At 32.1% G+C, this 10,645-nt stretch overlaps 1 protein-coding gene across 1 annotated transcript in view; it reads left to right on the forward strand.

Annotated features, from left to right (window-relative positions):
• Nucleotides 1-10,645, forward strand: part of GABA-B-R3 (gamma-aminobutyric acid type B receptor subunit 3) — a gene marked incomplete at its 5' end in the record, with an annotated part of 146,324 nt that overhangs the window by 133,853 nt on the left and 1,826 nt on the right. Inside the window, 8 exon segments of the mRNA XM_067048099.1 lie at nt 3,126-3,261; nt 4,984-5,100; nt 5,816-5,977; nt 6,068-6,171; nt 6,534-6,818; nt 6,899-7,064; nt 9,275-9,507; nt 9,838-10,058. Coding sequence (XP_066904200.1) covers nt 3,126-3,261; nt 4,984-5,100; nt 5,816-5,977; nt 6,068-6,171; nt 6,534-6,818; nt 6,899-7,064; nt 9,275-9,507; nt 9,838-10,058 — 1,424 coding nt within the window.

Consider the following 10,645-nt stretch of genomic DNA (forward strand, 5'->3'; position numbering starts at 1 on the left):
CAAATGGTATATTGTACATCTGCGAAGCAAACGTATTAGTTATAAAACCAGTATATATTGGAGTATTTAAAAAATTACTAACCATATGCATTTTTATGATTAGTAATTTTTTTTTTCGGTAGGCTCTACAGACCTTATTGACCTTTGGTCGCCCAAACCAGCCTTCCCCACGCCTGCCTGTCTTGGGCTACTACTCCCCAGTTTGTTGCATGTGGCTCTTTCTCATCTTTGTTGATTCTGGTCGATCTGGTTTCTGCCCTCTCGCGTGGTCTCTTGCCAACTATACTGGCATTCATTGTTTTGTAGTGACGTTCTGATGGATTGCTTCGAACCACATGTCCTGCCCATCTCATCCTTCTTGGCTTTATATCGTGAGATATTGATCGACCTATGATCAGTAATATTTCATATTAAACTACAACTATTACCTCGTAACTTATATCAAAAATATATACCTAGCGGATATATACAGGTAGAACTTGTAGAAAAAGATTGATAAAGGAAAAACATAGGCTCTGAATCCTTTTAATCAGTCCATTTAATTAGTTAAATTGTAAATATTCTATTAAAGAGGCTCTCATGAACGCCTGTATTGCTGAAAATAAACAAATCATCATTGCAAACGATTCCTCGAGTGTCCTAAAAGCAATCAATCCTAAAAGCAAATACTTTTTTATTTTTCATCCATAGTGACTCTACTTTTACAATATCTGACCCTTCCCAGATTTTTCAATTACAAAACGCATAGTTTTAATTTTCTGAGTTGTCGCTATTTACATTTTTCTTTATTTTTTGCTTTTTCGAGTTGAGCCTATTTTTACTTCCTTCATTTGGTGGTACCCAGGTTAAAAACACAGAAAAACTGCTTTAAAAAATTAAATTCGTAAAAATAATAATAGAAAACTGACTTCATAGTCGCTATTTTGTTTATTTAACTATCGCTAGTGTAATAGACGTTGGAGTGGGTAGCTCATTGATATGGCACTGGGCTACAAACTCCAAGGGTTCATACCCGGCTATGGCAGATAATTATTTATTGTTTCACTGTAGCCATCCATGAGTAAGACCTGTGGGTTCGAGCCTTATAAAATGGGTCCCTATTACTCTTAATTAGGTAAAAATCTGGCAGTTGAGCGTGATTCTGACCAAATCACCACCTTGCACAACCGTTGGAATTACTCTAGTAACAGCACATCCTATCAAAGTACTGGGTGGTAGTGGTACATATTTAATTTAATATATATAATTTGTAAGAACAAAGTAATGCACCCCTAACCCTTTACAGGTGTTAGCGATACACATTTAATTTCAATTTAATGTAATCAACCGTTAATCTTCTTATAGAGGCAGAGTATGCCTGACCACAAATTGGTTAACATAACCTTAAAATTTTTCCACTAATCCGTTCAAGAGTCAGGTGCCCACCTTCATAAAAATACAATAGCAGAAGGTCACACTCATTCTGTAAATAACTTTAACTTTCCTAAGTTTTTGAAAAAAAAAAATGATTGTCGGGCACACTCATCCTTTATTAGGTGGTAACCTAATCATTGAGTAGGTTGGTTAAGGTTATTTAAACAAAATGATGGTCAGGCTTCAGCCTCTAGAAAATCTCATGTTTATGAAAATCAAAATGGATTTCAGCCTCTATAAAGTAGTTATCAAATCCTTCAATAGTTTGGTTTAGGTTATGTAAAAAAAATGGCAGTCAGGCATATTTAATGGTCTCAGGTTGCTGAGAAAATAAGAAAACAAAAATGGTATCAAGAACAATCAGCCCCCATAAAGGTGGGTGTAGTTTATGCTTCATTAGATTGGTGAAGGTTTAATAAAACAAAATGCCAGCTTGTAGACAAAAGTGGTGGACCAGAGAAATGTATGAAATCATACTTAGCCTCTTTAAAGTGTGTACTGGACCTTTCTATATATTTCTCCTCCCCAAAATATCCGTATTAACACTTTTAAGTATGAGTATATTAATATGCAGGCCTTAGGGCAATGCCTTATCGCACGCAAGGAGGTTTTCACACCAAATAAGTTCCAGTTGCTTCCTACTTTAATATAATAATTTCAATCAAACTAATTCCAAAGGCCTCCAACAGGAAATCTAATTAAGTTCATTAGTGAAAAATAATTTAATAAGTTAAACCTTTACAAAAAATGTTTTCATCATCTGGTCATAGCAGGTTGTAAAAAAAAAAATGTTTATTTTGTATAGATGTTCTTCTAATTTCTACAATACTATAATTTAACTATACAATAAAAAATTGTGATTAATATTATAAAAGGACTACATTGATTAATAGGTGTGTCAGTGATGGAATGAATTGTTGATTGAGTAATAATCTAAGTGAGCATATGATTAGCGAAAAGCAAAATGTCATAAAGAGTAAAAAAAATGATGTAGAGGAAGCCTGTATTGCTTAGATACCTATAAAGGTTTATTTTCTAATTTACCAGATTGTAAAAAAAAGTATTGTATTCAGTTGATGTCAGCTAGCAACCAATTTCAGAATCCCTCGTCAGAAATATTTCTAGGGTCTTAAATAAATTTCTTAATTTCAGTTTATCTTAGAATAGTATCGCATTATATTCTAAACATCTCCCAGAGTGAAAATTTATTTTTATGTTCACTTACAAATTATATAGTAAGAGGAATTATTGTGATTGTGAAAAATTTCAAATTAAAGTTTTATATGGAATTACAGGTTTTGAGGTCCTATGAATCTAAATAACCGTGTAAAATGCCCTGGTTGTCTGTCCCACAACAGTCTGCTCAAATACAAATTCGTACAAAACTGAAATTACATATTTAGAACAGGTTTATTGTAGGGATATTACAGCAAATTTTTTTAAATCAACCAACCAAAGTGCCACTTTATATAGTTCATTTTACACTTTTTTAGAATTCTCTCAAAAACAGCCCTAATGATTTTGATTAAACTTGGTAAATCAATGTAAAATTAAATGGTATTTTATATCAGATAGGTCTTATTCTAGTTTGAAATAGTCTAACAGAGCTTAAATGACCAATATTTTAAAAAAATCTTCCACTAAAGTACCTTTAATCTTGCTTATTTGAAATAATTGACCATCTCACTCTTTTATGTTTTGTTTTGACACAGGTACATAAAACTTTCTAGTCCAAAACTAAACAATATGGCTGTTGTTGGCTGTGTCTTGGTTTATCTCGCTGTTGTACTCCTCGGCTTGGATTCTGCAAGTTTACCATCTTCTGAAATGTTTCCAACAGTTTGTACAGTAAGTAACATTATTAACACAGTATATTTTTTTATTGTATATATAGCTTTGTAGAACTGTCCCATATATCTAGTTATATCTTTTTAATTGTCTAATAATAGTGTTTAAAGAAAGTCTATTCTTAAGGTATGCATTATCTTTAACAATGTATGAGAGCAAAATTTATAATAAATTTGAAAAATCCTTACTCAATTAATTATTAATACAACGCAAAGTCCTATTGACTCATGTTCTTTAGCTGCCATAGCATAAAAGCATAGTTGAAACTAGTGAATCTTCATTAATTTTAGCCTATTCTCAGCAAATATATCTATTTCCAAGTTTATCCACGTATCTTATTTTCACATTCTATAGAAATATAATTTTATTTACAAAAGAGTTAAACTTAAGTGGAAAAAATATTTTTTTGTACACACACGGAAGAACATATCTACATGAAGGGAGACCTATCCTCTACCCATTTCTTCCTTCTTCATTCTCATTCTAAGAACCCCATAACTCTATTTTTTTTTGTTTTTTTTCAATTGAATCTTCCCTTCTTTTTAAAGTATGTTATAGCAAATCCATCTGTACAATTCTCCGAGAATTGGCTGTTTGTTTGATATCATTTCTTGTCACCTTATAAATGCTTTTAGACATCTATAACTATCTCAACACCAATTATCTCACGTTGTATTCAACTTTTACATTAAAGTGTCTAAATTTAATATATTAATAATTAATTAATATAATAATATATTAGTAATAAATTAATACAAATTTAAAAGCTTGCCTGCTATCAACAATATTTGTATCATTTACCATCATTGTCTAAGCAGGTAACGATTAAATGGATTGTTGACTGATACATTGCATCACAAACATTCCTAATTATAATTGGCATATAAATAAGTGTTTGGTCAAATTTGTTTAAACACTTGTAAAATCTAACTTTTACAATATTTAATTTATTTCTATTATAGTGATTACCTATAAAATAAAACCTATATTTTTAATTATTGTTATTCTATAGACGGTTAATACACTTCTTTCATGATTACTTTTTAGAACTTATTTATTACTTACTAATTCTTATTTATTTATTTTTATTACATCAATGACTGTTAAGATTTGTCACTAAATCCTATATGGTCAGAATGCAGATCATATTTTAGTTAGTACAAGATTAATTTGTTAAATTTAAGTCCTAAATTTTAAGATGAAATTAAGCTCAATAAGTAAAAAAGAAAAAACAAAGGAACCTTAAATTCTCTTTAGAAGTTTGCCTTAGGCCTTCAGCTCTGCCAGCAGCATCATGTCCAGAGAAACCTATGTGGCTTGATATCCATTGAAATTTATAGCTGTTGTTGTAGGATATTATATCATGAATTGTTTCTAAAATTACATGTAATATAATTTTGTTTCTGTGTATTACTTTTAATAATTTGCTTGAGGAGGCTGAGTCTGTAAGGATAATTATGTTGGAGTTTATATATGTATATCAGCAGTAATAAATGACTAAGAATTGTGGATAGTTCAGCACTGAATATTAAATTTGGTGGGTATGAAAACTGAGATTGTATATTCTTTTTATGAAAGGCATCTCTGGATATTTATATATAAATTTATTGATAAAATATAGAAAAACTGATATATTCCTTTTTTAAACATTAAAAATATCCATCATATTTCACAAGTTTAAACCATATTGTTAATATATATTTGTATTTTACAAAATTACAGGCACGAGTATACCTCCTGTCAGCTGGTTTCTCTATGTCATTTGGATCTATGTTTGCCAAAACTTACAGAGTTCATAGAATATTTACAAGAAGTTCAAAAGGAGTCGTAAAAAATAAGGTACAACCTCAGGACATGACCATATTTATAATTTTTGTTCATTTTCTTTTTTTTTTTTTTTTGTTGTTAATATTATTTTATGTTTTAAATATGGTCACTTTTATGGAGGATAGATTAATAATACTTTCAAGATTTTTGTTTTATTAAGTATTTATTTCTATTTAATGTTAATTAACAAACATAAAGGGAATAGTTAAGTATAAAAATTAGAAAGATTGATTTATAAATATTTTGATAATATTTACACAAATTATAAGAGGTATTAAGAATCAATTTCAATTGATGTGTTTCATCAAAAGAATTAGGATCAACTTTTCTTTTTTTTTAATTCCAATCTTAAATTATCACTCAGGTCAAATTCATCACAAATCCTTCCATTCAATGCAGTATTATTTCTGCCCATGATAGTTGTTTTAAAAACCAAAAATTTGTTTTCTTTGATTGTTAGTGTTTCATCACAAAAAACCTTACATCTCAAAGGAAGTATTTTTGCTCATATGATTACTAAGAAAATGGGAACAAATATTATAATGGAAATTATAACATTTAAAAAAAAAAAGTTTGAAATATCCTACAAAGATCTTTTTTGAAGTAGGTTAAATAAAATAAAATACATCTTAAAGATAATAATAAATAATATAATCATTACGATAAACACATTTTGAAGAAGCAGATACCTCACTTATCAACATTTTATTTTTTTTTTTTATTCCAGCTGTTACAAGATACACAGTTAATATCCCTCATCTTTATCTTATTGATAGTCGACGGTCTGATTGTCACTCTATGGGTCACTGTTGACCCGATTGAAAGGCAATTGAGGAACCTTTCTCTGGAGATATCTCCGACTGAAAGGAGTATTGTATACCAGCCTCAAGTAACTCATACACTATCACATTAAATGTGCCTTGATCGATAATTAGATAAACCAATGTCATAGTTTTGAGTCATAATTATTTTGTTTCAGATTGAAGTATGTTCCTCACAATTCATTCATAGCTGGTTGGGAATACTGTATGTCTACAAGGGATTACTCCTTGTTGTTGGGGTTTATATGGCATGGGAAACCAGGTAACTCTTTTTATTAAGCATATTTCTTATCCAATGCATTTCCTACCCTACTAAGCCTAAAATAATTTAGTACGTTTTGAGTGGTTAAGTATGCACCACCTTAAGGAAGATGCTAAACAATACAAAATACATTAAAAAGATGAAAAATAGATTGATCACATTTTGCATCTTTCTAATGTAATAATTTTAATAACTGCCATTGGTAAAGATATATGTTTTACCTAAAAAACAATTATTTATTTCCCTTATCTCCCCAATGCTATTTTTATGCTCACAAATTGTTAATATTCACTTTTAAAATTCTGATTTATCTTATTTTATTTGTATTGCTAGTGGAAGTATTAATTACTCTATCTTCCTAGGCATGTGAAGATCCCTGCTCTAAATGATTCACAATATATTGGCCTGAGTGTGTATAGCGTTGTTATTACAAGTGTTCTGGTGGTGGTATTGGCGAACCTTGTCTCAGAGCGTGTGACTCTTGCATTTCTCTCCATCGCAGTACCCATCCTTGCTCTGACCACAGGATCTCTTTGCCTTCTTTTCTTCCCCAAACTTCACAATATCCTAGGGAACAAAAACAGTACTTCAACTCTTGATCCTATCATGCAGAGTATGGGATTGAAAATAGAGTGTAATACCAGGAGGTGAGAAATAACTGAAATATTATGAACATTTGTTTCACTTTTTAACAACTCAATAATAACTAATCGTTGATTATTTTCAGATTTTTAGCTGATGATCGACGTGAATTACACTTCAGAGTTGAAGTTCAAAATAAAGTATACAGAAGGGAGCTGCAGCTTCTAGATAATGAAATCAATAAACTTGAACGACAATTGGTCCAAGAGTGTTCAACCTCAAGTTCTCATTCCTCAATTCCAGCTAATAAGGTTTTCTATTACATTTAATTTGTTTTCTAGAAATATATTTTCTATTAAAACTAATCTCTGACTTGAAAGTAACTTGAACATATCTCTTAATCTATTAATAACTAGTCTTGTCCTACACTTTAAAAATTATATTATATGAGGTCGCCCCTGTCCTGGTACCCTCCTCAACTTTCCAGCCCTGATCTTCTTCCTTCAGCTCGCCTCCTCCAACTACTATGTCCGCTGTTGCGTTTGCCTCCGCTTCCTGTCCCCTTAATCTCTTCCTCTGTTTACAACAGTCCTGAGGCCTCCGTTGACTCACTCGACGAACCATCTTGTCTGGGTCTGGTAATTCTGCACCATATCTTCTGAGCATTGATCTCCATGGGCTCCCCCTGGTCTGCCTCACACCTTTGATAAAAGTAGGGACATTGTTTGGCAATGTGCCCAAGAAGACACTGAGACACCAGATGTCCTACCTTCCCGCAGCGATGACATCTACGATCTCTCTCTGCGTCCCTTTTCTCCAGGCCTCGCTTGATTCGATCTCTTCTTACCATTCCACGATGTTTGCTCCTTCATATGCTCGGCCATCCCTCCTACACCATGTGTTCTGAAGGTTCATAGAACGACTCTACTGAACCTTTGTCCATTCTGATTCTTCAACCGCCATACACGACTCATCCTCTTTGGGGCCTGCCTCTATTAGGTCCTGCGAGTATTCCACAAAGAACCTATCCTATGGCAGACCTTTCTTCCTCCCGATTTCCTTTGCCAACGGCACTTCCAGGATGCCTGATAAAAAAACATTCGGGCATGGACATGGTCCGTCTCCATCATCTCACTCAACTTGTCAGTAATTCGGTTATACCGGGATAGCAGTTCCCCAGCGTAGCACCCCTTAGATTGCCCTTGTTTCCCTGAACATCTGGAAGCTGTCTTCCTTCAGGCCCCTTCTTCCTCCTCCATAAGCCTTCAACTGTTCTTTGACTGTGTTCCAGGACGTTTCCTTGTCTGCTTGTATCTGGTTGAGTACACCCTGTTTTACTCCACATACTACAGCTGCTTTGAGTTCTTCTGCGCCTCCCCCATCTAGCAGTCTCTCTTCTTTTTTTCCTGAATCCTCCTCATTAGCTGATTACCCCTTTTTATAAAGTGACTTAGCTCTCCAGATTCCCTGGTAAATCTCTCCAGATCTGAAATTTCTTTTCTAAGATCCTGTTTGGTCGCTGTTTGTAGATAAGATATTTGCTCTTATCTCAAGGCGTGTTTTCCAGAGAATCAGGGCACAATTAACAATTACACTTAACTAAATTAGTAGCTACTTTAACAAATATAATTAAATCCTAGGTAGAGCAAACTAACCAATTATATATGCTTTTTTGATGAATGATGGTTATCGATGTCTTTTTTCTCAAAAAACTACCACTGACAGTCTTGGATGCCTGCAGACTCTTAATGTCTTCTTTCCATTTATCTATCACTGACCGTAAACAAAGGAGAGTCAGCACCCTCTGGTTCCAGGAGATGTCATCTCTAACACACCACAAGTGTGCAGATTTCCTAGGCTCATGCCTCAATTTTTGATGTAAACATCGATTGTAGCACAATGGTTTTGAGTTTTTGCTTATGATTTTCTTTACATATATTTTTCCTTAATATTTATTATTGACATCTATTTTTTCTTAAATACGCTGTAAATACAATCATGATACAAAATAGCAAAAGTTGATAAAATTTTAATCTATCTTCTCAACATAACAGCAATTCAACGGACTTCGAAAGGATGCACACTGCCATCTTCAATATTTTGAACAACATATTTTTACTCCATATTTGACTGATGAAAATTGGTTAACATGCTTTTTGGTTCAACAAAACAAATGGACAATATTGAACATTGATACATACAATAAAAACATCACTAAAACCATCTATACATAAAAAAACAACTATTTATCAAAAAAGAGGATAATACAATATATATATTTTGGTTTGGCCGATGAAAATTTTCAATGATCCTGCCTAATCACCTTATCCTCTAGGTCCTGTTTATCTTTTGACTAACCCACATAGGATTAATTAAAAACTATTTATTTTGTTTAATATATGAGCTCAATGTAATGGTCATAGAAATTTAACTTAGTTTTTAAAATAGCAATCAGTTTTATTTTTTTTATGAATAATCAGCTTTTTATAATGAATTACAAATTTATCTATTTACTCATCAGAATGAGTTTGAAGAGGTGATGGGAAAAACACGTGGAAAATCTCCGAGCGTTTCTGGTGGAATACCACTTCTTCTTTTATCCGTCCTTCCACCTGTTATTCCGAGAGCTAGTTGGCCAACAGAAGACAGTCGGAGAGGAGTAACATTCAGTTCTGAGCCTAAGCTCGGTGAACAGAGAACCTCTCTAAACTTGCTTCCTCCTGAACAACCTCCCAAGCTGTCTGTTATTGGAAAGTAAGAAACCATAAACATTTTTCCATCATTAAATATTCTAATCCATTTTCTGCATACTACAATAATAAGTAATAGCTAGTATATTATCCATTTATTAATGGTGGTTTTGAGGTTAAAATAAACAGCTCATAATTTAAAAAAAAAATGTATCTATTCATTCTTTCTGATAAATTTATTACATTTTACTAAACTTTTTGTTTCTTGAAATGATAAAATTAGCATTAAAAGTATAAACTCTAAATATACTGTTTAAAATCTATGATACACAAATTATTTATTTAATTTCATTCTAAATTAGATAATATTACTTTTTTTTGTTTTGTTTTATAGATTTTTGAATATGATAACACCATCAATGAGGAAGTCTTCAGCTCCAGCAGGCCTTGCTTCTGCATTGAGAGCACACATGGAGTATTTTGCAGGTTTTGTTCCAGGAAACAATTCTGGAAGTTTAGAGTCTTCATGTAGCACCAGCCGCACAGGAATCAATCGAGCCCCTTATTTAAATGTTGATGATGACTATGACATTAGAGAAAGGAAACTCTCTCTAGGTAATTAAATAAAGGAAGTATCAATTTTCAACAGAAGGCCAAAATAAATAAGTAATTCTGGAAAATAAAACCAGCTTAATATATTCAACCAAAGACAAACAAATAAATTCTACATGCTATACATTGAAATAATTAAAATTATTTAAATAAAATAAAACGAAATTTTATATTTTTTAACTTAAATTCTGATATCTAAAAGATAGCTTGGGTTGAATTTAAAAACTTTAATACTAAATAGATGATAGAATTTTATTTAAATTTTGTAATATAAAAGACTCTTAATCTCAGGGCGGGTTGCTAGGCAATCAGAAACAGACACTTACAATAATTACACTTAATTAAATTAATATCTCTTTTACAAATGTATTTAAATTTAGTTATAACAAAACTAACCAATTTCATAAACTCTTCTTTTGATGATTCTTGGTATCTTCTTTTCTATAATGCTATGTCCTACCATCAAAATGGCTTCCAGTCCCCCCAAAAAGCTATATGTCTCTCTCACAACAATGGCTTCCAATCTTTCCGGCTTCCAGCCGACGGACGTCCTCTCATCAAGCAATCCAAACTCAGAGTCCTTTTTTCTT

This window comes from Halyomorpha halys, unplaced genomic scaffold (genome assembly GCF_000696795.3).
Source record: "Halyomorpha halys isolate HHAL.00 unplaced genomic scaffold, Hhal_1.1 Scaffold585.1, whole genome shotgun sequence".
Lineage (NCBI taxonomy): Eukaryota > Metazoa > Arthropoda > Insecta > Hemiptera > Pentatomidae > Halyomorpha > Halyomorpha halys.